The following is a 23,001-nucleotide window of genomic DNA, read 5'->3' as shown; positions in this document are numbered from 1 at the left end:
GAGGGACGGGTGCTCCTTTTGGGCTGTGCGGGACGTGCTTGTTCTCTTTTTGTGTGTCAAGGTTTCTCCGGAGGGCTCACGATGCAGCGGGCGGCGGCGCTGGTCCAGCGGGCTTACCGCCCTCGGACCCCGTGCCCCTGGAGCCGTTGTCAGAGCAGCGCGGCTGCGGAGGCCTCAGCGGTGCTCAAGATGCGGCCCGAGCGGAGCCAGCGCGAGCGCATCCTTACCCTGGAGTCCATGAACCCACAAGTGAAAGCGGTGGAGTACGCCGTGCGGGGACCCATCGTGCTCAAGGCGGGGGAGATCGAGATGGAGCTGCGGCGGGTGAGCTCTGGCGCCTAGGCACGTGAGGGGGTAGAAGCTGGAAGCTGAGGGGATGCTTATGATAAGTGGGTAAAGAGAAGCAGCTGGGCTTCCTCCCAGCCGACGAAGCTTGGCTACAGCAAAAACAAAATGCCATCTTCCCATCTCTTCCCAATAATGTCCACTTGGCCCTCAGATGCGTCTCACTTGTTGACTTCAATTCATCAATTGTGGTTGAGCGTCCCATGACTAGTGCATTTGATGTGTTGTCGCAGAACCAAGAACCGTGGAGGTCTGGGGAGGGGGGGGGGGAGAAGTGCGGGGGGGTAGCAACATGCGGTATAGCCATAAGCAGGGTTTCATACAATGTAGTTCTTTGATGAAAATTAAAACGGAGGGAGAGCCGACTGGCTAGATGAGAGTGTTGGGAAGGGAGTCCTGTTAGGAAAGAAAGAAAGGCGGTTCTAAGACTAGGTTTTGTTTGGAAAGCTTTGTATCTGGGGTCCTAAAAGCTTTGCCAGCAACGATTCTTTGACAAGAGTTGGAGTGTGGATGAGGCTTCTGACAGTGCCTTCCTTTAGACTCCCCCTTGTCACATTTTGTTCTCTGAGGACACAGTCACCCCTGGCAGAAACTTGGGCTCTTTGGGCTTCAGTAAGGTGGCCCTGGGACTCTTCTTCATCTTGGTGACTGGCTGACTAGCAGGTTCATAGCTATGTGTAAAGTGACCACACACCCCACAGTAATTCCTGTCTTTCTACAGTGGGTGTAAGAGGTGCCTCTGTAGGATGCCAGAACTCTGATGTGGACGGCACTCACAAGGCCGAGTCAAGGGGAATCAACATAAATTAATCAATAAACACTCAAGAAACTGTCAGAAATGGATGAAATCATCACTGAGTTGCTTACTCAAGAAGGTTCTCACTCAGAAATGAAGTAGTAGGCAGAGTTCTTTGGTCTTGCTCTCAGATGCTCCCGAACCTGACATCTTAGGGCTAGTCACTTACGGTCCCCTGAGTACTTAGGAGGAAGCCTTAGTTAGAACATGATACTTGGCCCCCATTCCCACATGTACTTTGGGGGTTTGATTACCTCATGCTCTACTGATATACTTCATTGGGACACCCAGTCCTGCTGACTCAAAACAGTGAGCTGGACAAGTCAGAGTCCAGTGTCTTCCTTTGACTCCTTGTGGGGCTAAGATTAAACCTTGGCCCACAGAAGGCTGTCTCAGTTTCTTTTCCTCCATATCCCAGAGAAGAGAACAGAGAAGCAGAGAACACAGTTTTTTTTTCTGCTCTTATTCTTATTGATATCTGATAGACAGCAGCTGCCCGGCCTTGAGGAAATAGTCTGAGGTTAAATTGTCCCCAGTTTATCACTTTAGAGCTATTCTTTCTGGTTCCAGAACTATCAAGGGTTCCAGGGATTATCTGACCATTTGCTAAATAGCAACTTGGTTATGGACTCTGTGAAGTATGAAGGTGCTTAGAACTGAAAGGGGCATTGTCTTTGTCTTCAGGAAACTGATTATTTTGCTTAGGTCTGAGCCAAAGTTTCTCCTTCCCTAATTCTTTCAGGATTGCATGGATTTTTTTTTTTTTTTTTAATTAGGTGAGGAGGCCAGGTAGTAAGGTTGAGAGCACAGGTTACCAAGTTCCAGGACTGTGGTACAAACCCCTCTTTACCACTTGCGGTGAGGAAGCTTTGTGAATAGAGAAGCAAATCTACAGCTGTCTGTCCCTCCTTACCCTCACAATTTCTCTCCGTTCTGTTAAAAAGGGAAAAATAGTGGTACGGGAGGTGGTGCAGTGGCTAAGACTCTCAAGCATGAGGTCATGAGTTCAATCCCCGACAGCATATGTACCAGAGTGATGGCTAGTTCTTTCTCTCCTCTTATCTTTCTCGTGAATAAATTCTTTAAAAAAAAGTTTAAAAAGGGAAAAATAGCCACTATTTTTGTTGGATTTGTTGTGCAGTTACAGAGACCTAATAACTCTGATAGCAATTTAAAAAAAAAAATCTTGGGAGTTGGGTGGTAGCTCAGTGGGTTAGCACAGGTGGCGCAAAGTGCAAGGACTGGCCTAAGGATTCCGGTTCTAGCCCCTAGCTCCCCACCTGCAGGGGAGTCACTTCACAGGCAGCGAAGCAGGTCTGCAGATGTCTATCTTTCTCTCCCCTCTCTGTCTTCCCCTCCTCTCTCCATTTCTCTCTGTCCTATCCAACAATGATGACATCAATAACAATAATAAAACAACAAGGGCAACAAAAGGGAAAATAAATAAATAAGAATTTGAAAAAATCTCTACCAAAAAAAGTGATTTTTTTAAAACTGAGAATTAAACAATAACAGAACATTACTCTGGCACAAATAATGTGTGTTCTCAACTGGGTGTGTCACTGTCTGGTCCCTCTCAGGCACATCTAATGCCAAGGATTGAACTTGGGATGTCATACCTAAGAATCCATTGTTTTATCTACTGTACAACCTCATGGGCCACCCCTTCTCTGTTTCTTAACTACCACTTTTTACTTTTCCTCTGCTTTTTTCACTTAAGTTTTTACCCTCAAGTTCCATCCAAGGATATAGGAAAACAGAAGATTTTATCATTTCTTACAGATGAGTAGTATTTCATTGTGTATACATAACACAGCTTGTTTGTTTGTTCCCACCACCACCACCAGTGTTATCACTGGAGCTTGGTGCCTGCTCAATGAATCCACTCCTGGTGGCCATCCCCACCCCCTTCTTTTATTTGATAGGGCAGAGAGAAATTGAGAAGCGAGGGGGGAGATAGAGAAGGAGGAAGAATGCTTCACTGTTCATGAAGCTTCCCCTCTGTTGGTGGGGAGCAAGGGTTTGAACCAGGGTTTTTGCACATGGTAATGTGTGTGCTCAACTGACTATGCCACCACCTAGCCCCATACCGTAGCTTTCTTAACCACTCATAAGTTGTGATTTGTGTTTTTTCACACTTTGACTTTTACAGATAGCATTGCTATGAACATTTATATGTGTATATCTTTGGGTATGTATTTTGTGTTCTTTGGGTAGATCTCTAGGAGAGGAATTGCTGGAATGGCATGTCCATTTCCAGTCTTCCGAAGAAATTTCCAGACTGTTTTTCACATGAGCTGAACCAATTTACATTTATTGGTGTTTTTTCTTAATAGACAGATGAAATGCCAAAGCATTCTAGGTGTGCACCAGAATTTTCATTGTTTAAAAATGTTTTATTATGGGAAAGTTTCACATAAGACAGGGAAAGAGTGACAAGCCAGAGCACCATCTGGTACCAGGGGTTGATAAAGGAACCTCTATAGCTACAAACCAGAATGTTAATATATATAAGCATCACTCTGGCATATGTGGTTCTGGGAACTGGACTCGTGACCTCATGCCTACAAGTATAGCACTCTACCACTGTACACTCTTCTGGGGCCACAGATGGGAGCAGGAATGTCAGAAGCCTGAGATACTCTGTTCAGGAAGGAAATGAATTGTGTTTGGAGAGCACTGAGTGGCAGAGAAGCATGGTAGATAAATGAAACAAAAGGTGAACTAGGGTTGTGTATGCCAGGCTCAGGGCTTTGCAAGAAGTTTGAATGTAAAGTGAAGAATGAGGAAGGGTTATTTATTTATTTATTTATTAGAGATAGGAGAGAAAGAACCAGCCATCACTCTGGTACATGTGCTACTGGGGACCGAACTCGGGACCTCATGGTTGAGGATCCACTGCGCCACCTCCTGGACCACAGGGAAGGGTTTTGAACAGGACATGGCTCTATGATTGAGGTGGACACATTTCTTGGTCATTTGGGTTGGACAGGCCTTATGATTACTGGGACACCCCTACCTCCTGTTCCTGAGTAAGTGGAAACATTGTTTCTGTCAACTTCAATTCCATGTTACTTTCTCATCCCTCTGGTTCTCTTTTCACTTTGTATCAGTGACTTGGGTGCTAAAGACAGAGAGAGTCCTACCAAGCCAGCATAGCTTTAGTTAAGCCTCTCATTCTAAGGAGATGTCCTTTCTTCACTTCGCTTGCTTCTATAGTGTCCCTTCTGAGAAAACTCTATTTTCTTAGTCATTCCTCCTCTTGTTTTTTTCCTTATTTTTTTAAAACTAGGCTTTTCTTTCTCTTCTTTCTGTCCTTCCTCCCTTCCTTCCTTCAGAGAGAGAGAGAGAGTCTGAGACCATAGCACCAAATAGGGACCTGGCTTGACCCTGGATCATGTACATGACAAAGCAGTATACTATCTAAGTAAGCTATTTTGCCTTGGCTGGGCTTTTCACAGTTTCAGTTTTTCTAGCTCTTTTATAAAAGGTACAATTCTTACTCTTTTTATGAAAGAAAACTGAGCGTCTTTTTCACATTTGTGGTACAGGGATGGAACCCAGGATCTCAGGCATGCAAGTCCTGTGCTCTAACCATATGCCTTGCTTCTCTTTCAGTTTTGATCTGCTGTGATCAGAGTTAAACTGATGTAAAGATTCAATTTGGTTAGAGGTGGAATGGACAAGCATTTGTAGGTAGTCTATCAGGGTGAATCTCATAACCTTTCCAAGATCTGGTTTCTATCATTTGTAAAAAAAAAAAAAAAAAAGGAGAGACATGACCCTAAACTTAAGGTCCCTTCCCTCTGAGTTTTGTACTTCCTTGTGTAAATGTCTGCTGGGAACCTGAGATGGCCCCCTGTGGTACTCATGGGATCAGTTCACCACTTGCTCTGTAAACAGTGCCAGTTGTTTGGCTGGACACATGGCTCTGGTGTTTGACTTGGGGGTGGCTTGCTGGGTGAATGCTATATTTCTTGCTTTTCTGACAGGAGCAGAGGAATGCTGAGAGTCTGAAGGAGGAGGGGAGGTGGGCTAAGTCGGTGTGAAAGGGACTATTCTCTTCTAGCCCTGTCTGGGTTGCTCCCTGAGAAACAGCAGCTCCAAGGGGGGAGGGGAGAAAAAAACCAGAAAACTAACTAACTTAGCTTTTCAGATTATAGTATTCATTAGTAGCTGCACTTTAAAATAAGCTTCAATTAGTAGGAGTTTTGAAAAGACTTCTCAGTTCTTCCTCAGTGTTTTCTTTATCCCTTGCTTTGGGGTGAGGGAGGGGAGACACTTGCACAAGTGAAAGAAGGAATAGCTTTACTTCTAGTTGTAAAATTATACACAATCTGGGTAAAACATTCAGGAATAGAATTGATATATCTTAACACTGGTAAAAATGAAGGATGTATACTATGTCACATGGTTAACTAAGAAACTAAGATTAGAAACCTTAGATTTCCTTCCTTCCTTCTTCTCCTTTTTTTCTTTTTCTTTCTTTTTTTTTTTTTACTATTTTATTTATTTATTCATGAGAAAGATAGGAGGAGAGAGAAAGAACCAGATATCACTCTGGAGCTCATGCTTGAGAGTCCAATACTTTATCCACTGTGCCACCTCCCGGACCACTCTTCTCCTTTTTTTTTTTTTTTTGTTCTGATTTATGGTGCTACCAGGGATTTAATTTGTTAATTTGGGACTTCTGGTGTCACAAACATGATAATCTGTTGCTTTTACTGGTGCTCACTTCCATTGGTGAAATTTTATTGATTAGTTTCTTTACAATTTAGATGCTACTTACAAAAAAGAGAGAAGGAGAGAGAGAGATCACCATAAAAGTTTCTTTTAATGTAGTGGGGGCCAGGCCTGGGTCATGCACATGACAATGTAGCACACTATATACAAGTGAGTTATTTCACCAGTCCTAAACTTAGATGCCACTTTTAAAAATAAACTTTGGTTGAGTGTGGGATTTGCATGCCTGAAGTAGGTTTGGTCCTGGGGACCACATGTGTCAGAGCTGAGCTGTACTTTGGTCTTTATAAAAATAAATTATTTTGGTTGAGGAGATAGCATAGTGGTTGTGCAAAACTTTGCTGCCTGAGGCACCAAAGGCCCAGGTTCAATTCTCAGCACCACTCTAAACCAGAGCTGAGTAGTGCTCTCATAAAAAAAAAAAAAAAGGTCCTGGAGGTAGCACAGTGGATAAAACATTAGACTTTCAAGCATGGGGTCCTCAGTTGCATCCCTGGCAGCACCAGGAAGATGTCTGATTCCCTTTCACTCCTTTTGTCTTTCTCATTAATAAATAAATAAAATCAAGTCTTTCTGGGAGTCAGCAGTAGCGCAGCGGGTAAGCGCAGGTGGCACAAAGCGCAAGGACCAGCATAAGGATCCCGGTTCAAGTTCCCGGCTCCCCACCTGCAGGGGAGTCGCTTCACAGGCGGTGACACATATCTACAGGTGTCTATCTTTCTCTCCCCCCTCTGTCTTCCCCTCCTCTCTCCATTTCTCTCTATCCTATCTAACACGATGACAGACAACAATAAGTACAATAATAAAGAAAAAAGATTTTTAAAAAATCAAGTCTTTTCTTTTTTTCTTTACTTTCTTTTTCTTTCTTTCTTTTTTTTTTTTTTTTTTTTTGTCTTCAGGGTTATTGCAGGGGCTCAGTGTCTGCCCTACAAATCCACTGCTCCTTGTGGCCATTTTTTCCCCCTTTGTTGCTCTTGTTGTTTATTATTGTTATTATTACTGTTGTCATTGCTGTCATTGTTGTTGGATAGGACAGAGAGAAATGGAGAGAGGAGGGGAAGACAGATAGACACCTGTAACCCGCTTCACTGCTTGCAAAGCACTTAACCCCCTGTTCTACGGCTCGACCCCCATAAATTATTTCTTAAAGTCTTAAAGTTTGTTACATTGAAGAAATTGATAATGTAGGCTTCCACTGGGATGAATCTTCCACCTTCCCACCTTCCCCACTGACTTGTATCTTTGCCCTTATGTGTATGGGCCACAGACAAGTCATTCAAAGCAGCTCAAACTTAGTTTCTCTTTTTGAAATTTAGTTCTCCTAAAGACAGGTTTGAAGTGTTAACAGTCAGTCAGCTGTCAGCTGAACTCTTGAACTTTTGTTCTCAAGCTAAGGAAAGTTGCTTGTGGAGACTCTTTCCTTGCTTTTCTTTGAGTTTCTCTGGATCTGGGAACCTGAGCTGAGGGGTTTGCTTTCTCCTTCCTGATTTTAGCCTTGTTGTCATAAGTTATCTTGTTGGGAGCTCATTCAACTTTCTTTCCTGTTTCTGCCCTGCAAACCTCAAACTTTTTTATTAGTGATTTAGTAATGTTCAACAGGGGCATAATTTCCTACAGTTCTCACCAGCAGAGTTCCATATTCCATCCCCTCCATTGGAAGGTTCCCTATCCTTTATCCCTCTGGTAATATGGACCAAAGATCTTTATGGTGTGCAGAAGGTAGGAGGTCTGGTTTCTGTAATTGCTTCTCCACTGGACCTGGGTATTAACAGGTTGATCTATACCCCCAGCCTGTTTCTATCTTTCCCTAGTGGGGTAGGGCTCTGGGGAGTGGGGTTCTAGGACCAAAGCTCAATTTCTACTCAATTTCTCTCACTGCCCCTAGAGTTCAAGGATCTATGTAGCGCTCGCTCCTGCTTCAATGGTTAGGAAACTCAGCCCTTAGTGCTCCCACTTAATTCCTTTCACTTCCTTCCTTCCTTTTTTTTTCACCAGAGCACTGCTCAGCTCTGGCTTATGGTGGTGTGGGGGGGAATTGAATCTGGGACCTGCAAGCCTCAGGCATGATGGTCTGCTTGCATAACCATTATACTATCTACCCCGACCCTTTCTTTTTAATGGCTTTAAAAATATTTTTTTTATATAATTTATTTCTTTATTGGGGAATTAATGTTTTACATTCAACAGTAAATACAATAGTTTGTACATGCATAACATTCCCCAGATTCCCATTTAACAATACAACCCCCACTATGTCAAAATATTTTTATTGTGGGGGGGTTAATGGCTTACAGTAAATACAATTGTTGGTACATATGTAAAATTTCTCAGTTTTCTGCAAAACACTCTCACCCTGACTGAGCCTAAGTCCTTCTCTATCATCATGTTCCAGAGACTGAAAATCTCCCACCCACTGCCCCAGAGTCCTTTACTTTAGTGCAACACACCAAACCCAGTCCAAGTTTTACTTTTGTGTTTCCCCTTTCTGTTCTTATTTTGCAAATTCTGTCCATGAGTGAGATCATCCTATATTCATCTTTCTTTTTTTTTTAATTGGGGGATTAATGGTTTGCAGTCAATAGTAGAATATAGTAGTCTGTACATATGTAACATTTCTCAGTTTTCCATGTAACACTCTAATAGGTACTCCTCTGCCATCATGTTCCAGGTCCTCAACACTCCCCAACCCCACCCCAGAGTCCTTTACTTTGGTGCCATACATCATTAATTTCTTAATCATGAACTTTATCTTTGTTCCATCTTAATTAGTCTGATCATAATGGTTGGGTCCAGATCCTCTGTGACCTTCAGTTTCCTCAATCCTTAAAACACACTTGTTTTCATGCATGCTGAAGTCTAGTATGAGCTTGTCTCTAGGACCTCTTGGAGTTTCCTGTAAAACATATTCCTGACCCAATCTGTCAACTCAGGGCTTTTTCACAAGATGTTTCTTTCGGGGTATCTCTCTCCCTCTCCGGCAGGGTGGTCTCCAGGGGAAAGGTAATGGGCTGGTTCTTTCTCGCTCATGACAGGGGTGACACAAAGTAAAAGACACCAGGGGACTCTTAGCGTGCCTAGAATCTGAGTCCTAGAATCCCAGAATCCTAGAGTCCGTTTATTAGCAAAGTGGACATGAGTTAAATAGAAAAGCAATGGAGGTAATTATTGTTGAAATATGACAGAAATTACAGGTTTCTTAATGGTTAGCATGCCCCTAAGGTAGGGGGCTGGTATGACAGGAATTGATGAGATACAAGACAGTTATTCTCCATGACACAAACAACTTAATTATCCAAAGGTATTTGAGAGAAGCATAGGGGTTAAACCTGTAGGGTGAGACAGAGAGAAAATGAATATCAAAAGCCATATAGTTTAGAATTTCTCTTGTCTGGGGTTTGAGGTGTGTGATGAAGTGTGTGATAAGGTGTGTTCTTCTGTGATCAGAAGGTGACTTTGAATAAGTGAATCTGTGGCCATGTGGCCTGCAGTTAATGGAGGGAAGTACTGGGGTTTCTGTGGGCCTGGGAGTCAAGAAGGAAAGAAGCAAGTCTGAGTTTCCCCCCTTATGCTCACCTCGGTTGAGAGAGACTTACCAAGAGGTTATCTTCTCAGACCTCCATCCAAAGATGGGGGTGGTTCTCCCTAAGCTCTATCAGGCTTACACATGGTCCCAACATGTTTCAGCCTGGATTCTGTCATGAGCACACTCTTTCCTTTTCTGTGCCTACTTATTTTTCTTTTTTTTTTTCCTTTTTTTCTTTTTTTTTTTCCCTCCAGGGTTATTGCTGGGCTCGGTGCCTGCACCATGAATCCACCACTCCTGGAGGCCATTTTTCCCCCTTTTTGTTGCCCTTGTTGTTGTAGCCTCGTTGTGGTTATTATTATTGCCATTGTTGATGTTGTTCGTTGTTGGATAGGACAGAGAGAAATGGAGAGAGGAGGGGAAGACAGAGAGGGAGAGAGAAAGATAGACACCTGCAGGTCTGCTTCACTTCCTGTGAAGCGACTCCCCTACAGGTGGGGAGCCAGGGGCTCGAACCGAGATCCCTACACTGGTCCCTGCGCTTTGTGCCACTGCGCCACTGCCCAACCCCCTTTCTTTTTTTTCCTTTAGACTAGTGGTGGGAAACATCCAGCCCAAGAGTAGTATATGGCCTGCAAAATAATTTGATTTGGTCCTGTTGAGGCAACAGCAGCTTTTTTTCATAGCAACATTAAATGCTAAGTTTGTTTTTTTTTAAGTTTTTAAGTTTTCATAATTGCATAGGCAAAATAATGCTCTGAATGTCCAAATGATATAAGGTTCCCCATCCCTGATTTAGATAAAATCTTTAAAAATATTTTATCTATTTTATTTTAATGAAAGACACTTAAAAAAAAGAGATGGAGGAGACCATAATGCTACTCAGCTCTGATATGGAGATGCTGGGATTGAATCTTGAATCTTTTTTCTTTTTTTGGCTGGGATTGAATCTTTGACCTCTGTGACATAAGGCATGAAAGTCTGGCCCATAAACCACTGTGATATTTACCTGGCCCTCTGTGTCTGCTTCTTATAGTTCACTAGCCTAGTTCTGAAGAGTGGTATCCTTTCCTATCTTGCTTACCCTTGTCATGTGATATGGGTTCTCATTTAATTTAATGACAGGTTTTGGAAAGAATAATTTTAAACAAAACAGTGTTCAGCAAAAGCAGATCATATTGTTCATTGTTGGCCAGAGCTTTTTTTTTTTTTCTTTTTCTCTCCATAAAAATGACAATGAGGACTTTCTGTATTTGTTGAGTAAGAGGGAAGTTTCCTAGGGAGTAACTAACCTTCCTACTCACATGTCATATGAAATGGTAGGAGTCATTCCTTACTTGAGGGATGTTAGAATCATCCATAATCCCCTTGACATTCATGATGAAGCTGGGTGTAAGCTGGGATCGGCAATGATGACTCTTTCTCCCTCTCTCCATAAAACACTCTGACCATACCATCTCTGACTCCAGGGGGCTTACCTCTGATTTCTGTTTGGGATGAATGTGGGAAGGGAGAAACTCTGAATAGAACCTTCTATCCATGGGAAACAATTCTGTAAGGGTGTATGCAGGAAGGCCAAGGCAGGTAGGCTCTAGGGTACCAATGAGGGAATTGGGACACCAGGTGCTGACCTGGTAGACTCCTGAGCTGAGGGTGAAGTCACCACTGGGTGTGTCAGCCAGACCCAGAATCACTGTGACAGGAGTCTGCCCTCTGGCTCTGTGGTATTTCTCAAATCATGTAGACACTATGCCTAGACAGAGGAGTCTCCTCAGAATCCTGTTTGGTGATCCTTGGTTGGATAGGCTAGGCTGCTTGCTCATTCAAGGATGCCAGTTCCCTGTCCCCATCTCATCCATCATAGCTAAATTGTCTGGGATCTACGGAGACCCAAAAGAATGAGTCTCAATGTTCCCAGACTTGTCAGCATATCCTGAATGAGTTGGGGGAGGGACAAGAAAGGAACATCTAGGGCTCTGTTCCAGGCATTTTCTTTCCCTATATTGGGCTGGCTGTGAGCCTGCAGCTGTGTTTTGGTTCCTATCCCTTGGCTGTCACAGATTTACTCCCTACCAAAGAATAGGCTATATCCATAGCATAAAATCATCTGAATGTTAACTGGCCAGGCTGGTGGTGGATTCAGTCAGGCAGTGGTTCCTGGCTGACCCTCCCCTTTGCACAAAATGGCCTGGGTCCCTCCCCCATCACCTCTTGTGGGGTGAGCCCTGACACCACATGACATTCAGCCTATCTCCAGACTAACTGCTCTCACCCTGGTCTAGCCAAGCAAGAGTAGAAGGTATTGCCTCTCTGCTTTGTATTTTTGGACACGTGGATTGTTCTTGCTTCCATGGACCTTTCCAAATCAGTCATCCATAAAGACCTGGATAAAAAAGGGCTCCTTCTCTCCCAACTCCCCACATACTTTTGCAGACTTATCACACTTGTTTATGCAGGTGCAGGGTCATTTCTGGTGAATCTTCAGCTACTCCACACATCCTTATTCCAGAAGAAAGGAGAATTTCTATGTGGGAGGGGCTTAGGGGTGACAATTGTGTGTCAAGAGCATTTGTTTGACAGCTGCTTCCATCTTTTAAGCTCACTGATTTTTACTTGTACTTGACTGACTTTATAAAGGAAACATTTCTTCTTTAAAAAAAATATATTGCCATGAGAGAGAGAGAGAGTATGTGTATGTGAATGGTGGGAGAGGAAGACAAAAATACTGGGCAATACTGACTTAAGGTGATACTTGGCATTCAATTTGTAGCCTCTGGAGCTCCAGATATGCAAATTGGTGCTTTCACAGGCTAAGCTACCTTTGCAGTGCACAAAGGAAAATATCTTTTTTTTTAAAATAATTTATTTCTTTATTGTGGAATTAATGTTTTACATTCAACAGTAAATACAATAGTTTGTACATGCATAACATTCCCCAGATTCCCATTTAACAATACAACCCCCACTATGTCATTCATCATCTTTCATGGACCTGTATTCTCCCTACCCACCCACCCACCCCAGAGTCTTTTACTTTGGTGTAATACTCCAATTCCATTTCAGGTTCGACTTGTGTTTTCTTTTCTAATCTTGTTTTTCAACTTCGGCCTGAGAGTGAGATCATCCCATATTCATCCTTCAGTTTCTGACTTATTTCACTCAACATGATTTTTTCAAGGTCCATCCAAGATCGGCTGAAAACGGTGAAGTCACCATTTTTTACAGCTGAGTAGTATTCCATTGTGTATATATACCACAACTTGCTCACCCACTCATCTGTTGTTAGACACCTGGGTTGCTTCCAGGTTTTGGCTATTACAAATTGTGCTGCCAAGAACATATGTGTACACAGATCTTTTTGGATCGATGTGTTGGGTTCCTTAGGATATATCCCCAGGAGGGGAATTGCAGGGTCATAGGGTAGGTCCATTTCTAGCCTTGTGAGAGTTCTCCAGACTGTTCTCCACAGAGGTTGGACCAATTGACATTCCCACCAGCAGTGCAGGAGGGTTCCTTTGACCCCACACCCTCTCCAGCATTTGCTGCTGTTACCTTTTCTGATGTATGACATTCTCACAGGAGTGAAGTGGTATCTCATTGTTGTCTTGATTTGCATTTCTCTGACAATCAGAGACTTGGAGCATTTTTTCATGTGTTTCTCGGCCTTTTGGATCTCTTCTGTGGTGAATATTCTGTCCAAGTCCTCCCCCCATTTTTGGATGGGGTTATTTGTTGTCTTGTTGTTGAGTCTGGCAAGCTCTTTATATATGTTGGTTATTAAACTCTTATCTGATGTATGGCATGTAAAGATCTTCTCCCATTCTGTGAGGGGTCTCTTGGTTTGGGTATTGGTTTCTTTTGCTGTGAAGAAGCTTTTTAATTTGATGTAGTCCCATAGGTTTATACTTGCCTTAGTCTTCCTTGTAATTGGATTCGTTTCATTGAAAATGTCTTTAAAATCTATGCGGAAAAGAGTTCTGCCAATATTTTCCTCTAAGTATCTGATAGTTTGTGGTCTAACATCCAAGTCCTTGATCCACTTGGAATTTACTTTTGTATTTGGTGAAATACAGTGATTCAGTTTCATTCTTCTGCATGTTTCAACCCATTGTTTCCAACACCATTTGTTGAAGAGACTCTGCTTTCCCCATGTAATAGTCTGGGCCCCTTTGTCAAAGATTAGATGTCCATACGTGTGGGGCCTCATTTCTGGGCTCTCAATTCTATTCCACTGGTCAGTGTGTCTGTTCATGTTTCAGTACCAAGCAGTTTTGATGACAATGGCCCTATAATACAGTTTGAGATCAGGGAGTGTGATGCCTCAATGAAGACACAAGCTATCAAAATATTTGGGACACAGCTAAAGCAGTCCTAAGAGGGAAGTTCATAGCTATACAAGCACACATTAGGAAACAAGAAAAGGCACAAAAAACAGCCTGATTGCACATCTTAAAGACCTAGAAGAAGAACAACAAAGGAATCCTAAAGCAACCAGAAGGACAGAAATCACTAAAGTTAGGGCAGAAATCAATAACATTGAGAATAGGAAAACCATACAAAAGATCAATGAAAGTAAATGTTGGTTCTTCGAAAGAGTAAACAAAATCAACAAGCCTTTAGCCAGACTCACAAAACAAAAAAGGGAGAAGACCCAAATAAATCGGATAGTAAATGAAAGAGGAGATATCACAACAGACACTGCAGAAATTCAACATATCATGCGAGGCTTCTATGAACAACTATATGCCACCAAGCTAGAGAACCTGGAAGAAATGAATGATTTCCTAGATACCTACCAACTTCCAAAACTAAGTAAAGAGGAAGTGGATAACATGAACAGGCCCATCACAGCTAATGAAATTGAAACAGTTATCAAAAATCTCCCCAAAAATAAAAGTCCTGGACTAGATGGTTTTACAAATGAATTCTACAAAACCTCCAAAGAAGAACTAATACCTCTACTTTTAAAAGTCTTCCAGAAGATTGAAGACACTGGAATACTCCCTGCCAGCTTCTATGAAGCCAACATCACCCTGATACCAAAAGCAGACAGGGACACAACCAAAAAAGAAAACTACAGACCAATATTTCTGATGAACATTGATGCGAAAATATTGAACAAAATTCTAGCCAACCGGATACAGCAGTATATCAAAAAGATTGTTCATCATGACCAAGTGGGGTTTATCCCAGGCATGCAAGGTTGGTTTAATATACGTAAATCAATCAATGTGATCCACCACATCAACAAAAGCAAGACCAAAAACCACATGGTCATATCAATAGATGCAGAGAAAGCCTTTGACAAAATACAACATCCCTTTATGATCAAAACACTACAAAAAATGGGAATGGATGGAAAATTCCTGAAGATAGTGGAGTCTATATATAGCAAACCTACAGCCAACGTCATACTCAATGGTGAAAAACTGGAAGCATTTCCACTCAGATCAGGTACTAGACAGGGCTGCCCACTATCACCATTACTATTCAACATAGTGTTGGAAGTTCTTGCCATAGCAATCAGGCAGGAGCAAGGAATTAAAGGCATCCAGATTGGAAGAGAAGAAGTCAAACTCTCCTTATTTGCAGATGACATGATAGTATACATGGAAAAACCTAAGGACTCCAGCAAGAAGCTTTTGGAAATCATCAGGCAATACAGTAAGGTGTCAGGCTACAAAATTAACATTCAAAAGTCAGTGGCATTCCTCTATGCAAACACTAAGTTAGAAGAAATTGAAATCCAGAAATCAGTTCCTTTTTCTATAGCAACAAAAACAATAAAATATCTAGGAGTAAACCTAACCAAAGAAGTAAAAGACTTGTATACTGAAAATTATGAGTCACTACTCAAAGAAATTGAAAAAGACACAAAGAAGTGGAAAGATATTCCATGTTCATGGGTTGGAAGAATTAACATCATCAAAATGAATATATTACCCAGAGCCATCTACAAATTTAATGCTATCCCCATCAAGATCCCAAGCACATTTTTTAGGAGAATAGAACAAATGCTACAAATGTTTATCTGGAACCAGAAAAGACCTAGAATTGCCAAAACAATCTTGAGAAAAAAGAACAGAACCGGAGGGATCACACTCACAGATCTCAAACTGTATTATAGGAAAATAACTTTTTTTTTAATTTACACATCTCATGAAATAGAGAAAAAGACAATGCCAAATTATAAAATTGTACTGTTATTTTTATTTATATTTTATTTAAAAATATATATTCTCTTTTGTTGCCCTTTTTTATTGTTGTTGTTACTGTTGGCATCGTTGTTGGATAGGACAGAGAGAAATGGAGAGAGGAGCGGAAGACAGGGGGAGAGAAAGACACCTGCAGACCTGCTTCACGGCTTGTGAAGCGACTCCCCTGCAGGTGGGGAGCTGGGGCTCAAACTGGGATCCTTATGCTAGTCTTTGCGCTTTTACACCATGTGCACTTAACCCACTGCGCTACTGTCCGACTGCCTCTTTATTTATTTTAAACCAGAGCACTGTTCAGCTCTGGTTTATGGTTGTATGAGGGATTGAACCTGAGACTATGGAGCTTCAGGCATGAGATTCTGTTTGCTTAACTATTATGCTATCTACACCGGCCAAATTGTATTCTTTTAAAAAATTTTTTAATATTTATTTATTTTCTCTTTTGTTGCCCTTTTTTTATTATTGTTGTTTTAGTTATTGTTGTTGTAATTGATGTTGTTAGATAGGACTGCTGTGTGGAGAGAGGAGGGGAAGACAGAGGGGGAGGGATAGACACCTGCAGACCTGCTTTACCGCCTGTGAATCGATTCTTCTGCAGGTGGGGAGCTGGGGGCTCAAACTGGGATCCTTACACCAGTCCTTGCACTTCGTCATGTGCTTAACCCACTGTGCTACTGCCCAACTCCCCAGATTGTATTCTTTTCATCTTATTTTTTTTTAATTTATTTTATTTTATTTATTCCATTTTGTTGCCCTTGTTGTTTTATTGTTGTAGTTATTATTGATGTTGTTGTTGTTGGATAGGACAGAGAGAAATGGAGAGAGGAGGGGAAGACAGAGAGGGGGAGAGAAGGGACCTGCCTGCAGGTGGGGAGCCGGGGGCTCGAACCGGGATCCTGACGCCGGTCCTTGAGCTTAGTGCCACCTGCGCTTAACCTGCTGCGCTACAGCCGGACTCCCCATCTTACTTATTTTTACAGGTAGGAACAGAACAAAGTCAGACCACTGCTTAGCTCTGATTTATGGTAGTGCTGGGGATTGAACCTAGGACCTCAGGCATGCAAGCCCTATGCTTTATTGCGTTGAGCTACCTCCTCCTGTTCACCCTCTGAGACATCTCCCTGGTCACAAAATTTTATCTTTAAAAAATTTTTAAAGAGATTTACTTATACATGTGAGTTTCACACGAGACAGAGAAAAAGAAAGAGACTATTGTGCCACTCTGGTATTGTGCCACTCTGGTACAGGAGCCTCAGGCATGCAAATCCATTGCCATTTTCCCAGCAACACTGTATTTTTTAAAAAAATATTTAATGAGAGGAGGAAAGTGAGAAAAGAAACACTACTGAGTGTACTGACTTCCAGATTTCATTTGGTAACTCAGGTATACATCATATGTACTCTGTCTTCTGAGACATCTCTCTGGCCACAAAATTGTATCTTTAAAAAACATAGCTAAATAAATAAAATAAATTAAAAATAATAAAAAAATAATAAAATTTGTATTTGGATACCATTGGGGATAAGACAGTTGCCATCCATGCCACCCCTGGACTCTGCCACCTCCCTGCCCTACCACCTTCTTCCCCCAACATGACCCTCCAAACCTTGTTTCTGATCTGGCTTTGTAAGATGATATTTGTATTCTACCAAGCACTTTCATACTGTTTGATTCAGATAATCCTTTTAGTCACTCTGGGAGGTCCTTGAATCTGCATTTGATTTTAACTTTTCCAGTGGTTAATTCTGGATTTATCAGGGGAACTATATGGGATTCCCAAAGTCCTTCATCTAAGCTGCATTTTCTCTTTCACAACAGTGGGGTGTCACCTCCCCAGTCATCATCAGGGTCTCCACTCCTCCCTTCTGTCATATCTTCTCTGTGCTGAACATGTTGTTTGGTGACCTACCTCAGTTTTGTTTCTTAGCCAGTTTTTCATACCTAATTCCCCTTTTTTTTGTTGATTTAATAATGATCAGTAAGATAAGAGAGTCATGACTAGGGACCTCTTGTAGCTACTCCTCTGCAACTCTGGCTTTACAGAATGAAGAATGTAAGCTTTCATATTAAAACAAACAAAACAGACAACAAGCAAACAAACATGGGCCAAAGGGAGGCTGGGTCAGCATACTGCTGGCAATTACCACCACCAGAGTTCCGTATCCCATCCCCTCCCTTGGAAGTGTTCCTGTTCTTTATCCTTCTGGGAGTATGGACCCAGGATCATTATGGGGTGCAGAAGGTGGGAGGTCTGGTTTCTTTAATTGCTTCTTCACTGAACATAGGTGTTAACAGGTCAATCCATACCCCCAGCCTGTTTCTGTCTTTCCCTAGTAGGGCAGGGCTCTGAAGAAGTGAGGTTCTAGGACTCATTGGTAAGGTTGTCTACCTAGGGAAGTAAGATTGACATCATGGTAGCATCTGCAACTTGGTGACTGAAAAGCATTAAGATATAAAGCAGAACAAATTGTTTAATAATTAGGAACCTAAAGGTAAGAATATAGCAGATAAGATTTGGGGTCTCCTTTTTGGAAAAAGCTAGGAAGTCTTAGGTATATTCCAAAGGGGCCCATGACTTTACTAATTTTGCCTTAACTCCACAGCTATCATGCAGATGGGCTAAAGGTATTATTTGGGGAGATGGTGTCAGAGTTGGGAATAGGACTAGAAAGCTGGATTAGGGAAGAGAGTAGCTCCCAAATAAGGGAAAAGTATAGAAATACAATTAACAGGGGAAAGTATAGAAATACAATTAACAGGGAGTCGGGCGGTGGCGCAGCGGGTTGAGCGCACGTGGCTCAAGGACCCTTGCAAGGATCCCAGTTCGAGCCCCTGGCTCCCCACCTGAGGGGAGTCACTTCACAGGTGGTGGAGCAGGTCTGCAGGTATCTGTCTTTCTCTCTCCCTCTCTGTCTCCCCTTCTCTCTCGGTTTCTCTCTGTCCTATTCAGCAACAGCAACAACAATAATAATGACCACAACAACAAGGACAACAAAAGGGGAAAAAATGGTCTCCAGGAGCAGTGGATTCATGGTGCAGGCACCGAGCCCCAGCAATAACCCTGGAGGCAAAAAAAAAAATTACTGTAAACTCCATCTATCTAATCTGGGGCCCATATTCAGCACAGGAGCCTGTGTAGGTCTGAGCTCGCATTCTGTGGTCATACCTAGGAACATTCTAGACTGCACTCTTTGCAAGACTTGTCTTCCTCAAGTGTATATTGACCCAGCCTCCCTTCAGAGAGTGGGGCAGTCCCTACCATTGTTGTTCTACATTCAGGGCAAGATGCTGTAGAGGCCCATAAGAGGGCCCACTATGCTGTTCCTGAGGGAGATGGCCAGCGATGGTGAAGAGAGAGTTCTGTAGAGGTCTAGGCCCATGTTTGTGTGCTTGTTGTCTGTTTTGTTTGTTTGTTTGTTTGTTTTAATATGAAAGCTTACGTTCTTCATTCTGTAAAGCCAGAGTTGCAGAGGAGCAGCTACAAGAGATCCCTACCAGTCAGGATCTTCTAAATCCTTGCAAATTGGTAGCCATGGTCCTCTTTGCTCAGGTTACAAGTTGCTTGGCCTATTGGTGGAGTTGCATTTGGGTGGGGATCTAGGGCCTTGAGGTTCTTTTTTTTTTTTTAATTTATTGTTGGATAGAGACAGAGAAATTGAGAGGGGAGGGGTAGGGAGAGAGGGAGAGAAACAGAGACACCTACAATCCTGCTTCACCACTTGTGATGCTTTCCCCCTGCAGGTAGAGACCAGGGGCTTGAACCTGGGTCCTTGAACACTATAGTGTGTGTGCTTAACCAGGTGTGCTACCACCTGGCCCCGGACCTTGAGGTTCTATCTCTGGTGTCTTCTACTGCTGACTGGGCCTTCTCCCATCATATTGCCTCAATCCTCTTTTAGATGTCCCTATGTAAGGTGACAGTGGACCTACAGCTATCTCAGGAAAACTCACCCAGCCTGTTTGAATTGTGAAAAACAGTGAGACATAATAATTTAGGGTGAATGAGGTCTGGGTCTGACTTCAAATCCTAGTACTGTAGTCCTCATCTTATTCTTTTTTTAATTAATTAATTAATTGATATGACGGAAAGTGAGAAGGGAGGGAGGACAGAGTAACACTTGCAGCGCTGCTTCACCCCTCATGAAGCTTCCTCCCCATAGGTGGTCACTGGGGGCTTGAACCAGATCTTTGAAACTTGGTAATGTGTACACTCAACCAGGTACATCACTAGCTGCCACATCACCCCCAAGCCCACCTCTTTTTTCTTTTTTTTCTTTTTTTAATATTTATTTATTGGATAGAGACAGAGAGAAATGGAGAGGAGAGGGGGAGATAGAGAGGGAAAGAGACATAGAGACATCTGCAGGCCTGCTTCACCACCCGTGAAGCTTTCCCCCTGCAGGTGGGGACCAGGGGCTTGAACCTGGTTCCCTGTGTAATGTGTGCGCTTAACCAGGTGTGCCACCACCTACCCCCCCACCTCTTATTTCTAGGGCATATGTTCTAAGACTCCCAGTGGGTCCTGAAACTACAAGGGATAGTACCAAACTCCATTTATTACTGTTTTCTCCTGTATACACATGCCTGTGATAAACTTAAATGTATAAAACAGGTACAGTAAGAGATTAACAACACTAGTAATAATAATAAAATTGGACAGTCACAACAACTGTTGTAATAAAACCTGTATGAAGTACTCTCTCTTAAAATTTCTTTTTTTTTTTTTTTTCCAGAAAATATAGCTTATCAGGTGTCTTACCATTTGCATGGTCCAGACTCCAGCCCTGAGCTGCATGGAAGTACAGCAGTACCAGGGGAAGCTTCAGTACTGTGATGTCTATACCTCATTCTCTCCCTCTGTTTGTCTTTCTTTCTGTTTCTCCCTCTGAATGGGGCGGGGGGGGAAGAAGTCATCCTGGGAACAGTGAAATTAAATGTGCAAGGTCCTGGGTTCACCAAAACAACTTGTTGTACATAAAAATTTCAGACCATGGCTGACTGGTTAATGGAAATCATATCTGAAAATAAAATATTGGGTAAGAGGAGATTACTGTATTTGTGTGCTTTTCTGTTATGTGATCTCAGACAAGTTTCTTGACCTCTTAAAGCTTTAATTTCCTTATCTGAAAAATAACATTAACACTAGAAATGCTGTAAAATAAGATTAAAGGTTGAATAGGATGAGGCCTATCAAGGGTTTGAGCTCGGCATTCTGCCTGACACCTAATAGGGCTCAAAATAGGGCTGCTTATTTTATCCTGTGGGAGCACTATCTCTGAAATCCAGGGACTGGAAGTCTGAAAGTAACCACCTGTTGCTTTCTCTCTGTTCAGGGTATCAAAAAACCATTCACTGAGGTCATTCGTGCCAACATCGGGGATGCCCATGCCATGGGCCAGCAACCAATCACCTTTCTCCGACAGGTGAGCTGCCCCTCAGAGCAGGGACCTATGGGGGGGTTAGCCAGCTCCCCTCACATCTGCCACTTGACACATCCAGTCCCCTGGAATCCCACAGAGAGGTGCTATTGAAGTAGCAGCCCTCTCCTGTGCCTGGTGTCCACTGGTGCTCCCCCTTGGTGTCCTCCTCTTCAAAGTTGCCTGAAATTGCTAGGGCCCCTTTGAGGTACTCAAGTGGATGAGGCTCTTGATGTTCTTCCACATACATAGTTCTGGATACTGAGTTTGCTGTTTTGGTGGTGAGGGCATAAGAGGGATAGGCTGGGATGCAGTATGGGGGCTAGAAGGAGGTGTGCAGATAAAGCTTCCCAAGTGGGACACTCGGGGTTTGAGTGTTGCCTCTTTCACTTATCAGCTGGTTGGCTTTGAGCAAGTAATCCTTAGAGCACTGCCTAGGGGTGTTGGGGGCTTCCATGAGTAACAGCTTCATCCTTGAGCCAGCAAGAAAGCAGGGCAGAAGGAGATTATTGTCTGCTGCTGTTCTCCCAGCTCACCTCCAGGTATCCAGGAGGCAGGTTTCAGTGTTTTAGTTTTGAGTGTCCATCAGTGGGGCTACCACATGAACTGAAACTGTGGGGTTGGTGGCCTGAAAGGTAGAAATGAGAAAAACATAGGGCTACTTAAGCAGAGGCTGGAGATCAGCTGTAGTGAAAGATTTTTTTTTTTTTTAATTAATGAGAAAGGGAGAGAGAGAGAGAGAGAGAATCGAACATCACTTGGGTACATGTGCTTCCAGTGATTGAACTCTGGACCTCATGCTTGAGAGTCCAGTGCTTTATCCACTGCGCCACCTCCCAGAGCACATGAAAGCTTTTTATAGAAGGGCTGGGGCCCATCTTAAAGGAAAATATGGTCCTTATGTGTGGTTAAAGTTCAGAAGTTGGAGTTGGCAAGGATCTGGACACCCTGTCCCCTTCCCTAGCCTCTCTCTCCCCTTTTGCAGAGGTGGGCATGAAGGAGAGGTGACCCAGTTCTGCACTTGGCAGAGGAGTGTGTGAGGGAGTAGGAGGAACTCATCCAGAAACCCGTCAGGCAGTATCACACAGGGTAAGGGGAAGGAGACCCAAGGCTGGCACTGACTTGAGGAGTTTCTGCCCTGCATCCCTTCTGTGGCCACTGCTGCTGATTTAGGAAACATGCAGACTCCTCCATTATTATCTGAGGCCTATGCTTTATCCAGGATGAGGAAATGGATGAGAACAAGCAGGGGCAGCTCTGCCAGAGGAGGTCAGAGGGCCCCGGTTATCCTGGAAGTGCACCTTTGGAGGGGAGAGGTTAAAAGTGGCCTCACTCCACAAAGTGGCCTCCTTCATGCCTGGGGCTCTGGGAATCAATGGAACTCTATTGTCTCAGCCTTTTCTGATGATTGACACATCCCCATGCCCAGCCCTTGCTTCCCTCACCTGTGCTGGCCTCCTGCAGCATCTCCTCTGACCTTCACAAGTACCTCCTCAGAGAAGGGCAGGTTATTACTCTTTGAATGAAGAGAAGCCAAGCTCAAAGAAGCCAGCTCCCACGGTGTCTAAGTCATGAGACCACCTTACACCCCTCAGTACTCCTGGCATAGCTTCTGAGTTGCCAGCTTAGACTTGCCCAGTGAGCTAGCACTTTCACAAACATTTCCTTGCTTAATCCTCTTATTTGTGAGGTCAGGGTGAATTTCTCTGTATCAGAGGCAAGAAAGCTTTCAGTTCTGTCCAGAAAAGGTGATGAGGAGAGAGCCCATGTGTGAGTCAAGATGGGGGGGGGGGGTCTATGTATTTGGGACACACTTTCCTACTCAGTCCACCCTGCTTGGAAGACTGCTGGTTCTTTGGCCTTGGGTGTATGTGCTGCTGTCCTTAAGGAAGAGTGGGGGCCAGACCCCTCACAGAGAAGGCTGTTATAGCACTGACTCCCAGACCAGTTATTCTTACACT

At 43.1% G+C, this 23,001-nt stretch overlaps 1 protein-coding gene across 1 annotated transcript in view; it reads left to right on the top strand.

Moving 5' to 3' along the window:
- GPT2 (glutamic--pyruvic transaminase 2) overlaps window positions 1–23,001 on the top strand; it is a 51,867-nt gene that overhangs the window by 299 nt on the left and 28,567 nt on the right. The window contains exons 2-3 of the mRNA XM_007537709.3: window positions 62–324; window positions 20,957–21,046. Of these exons, the coding sequence (XP_007537771.1) occupies window positions 82–324; window positions 20,957–21,046 (333 nt within the window). The 5' untranslated portion in view covers window positions 62–81. The remainder of the gene's footprint in view (window positions 1–61; window positions 325–20,956; window positions 21,047–23,001) is intronic.

Source organism: Erinaceus europaeus, chromosome 2, assembly GCF_950295315.1.
Source record: "Erinaceus europaeus chromosome 2, mEriEur2.1, whole genome shotgun sequence".
NCBI classification, from domain to species: domain Eukaryota; kingdom Metazoa; phylum Chordata; class Mammalia; order Eulipotyphla; family Erinaceidae; genus Erinaceus; species Erinaceus europaeus.
Note: the sequence above shows the minus strand (reverse complement) of the source record. Positions and strands in the feature narration are given on the sequence as shown.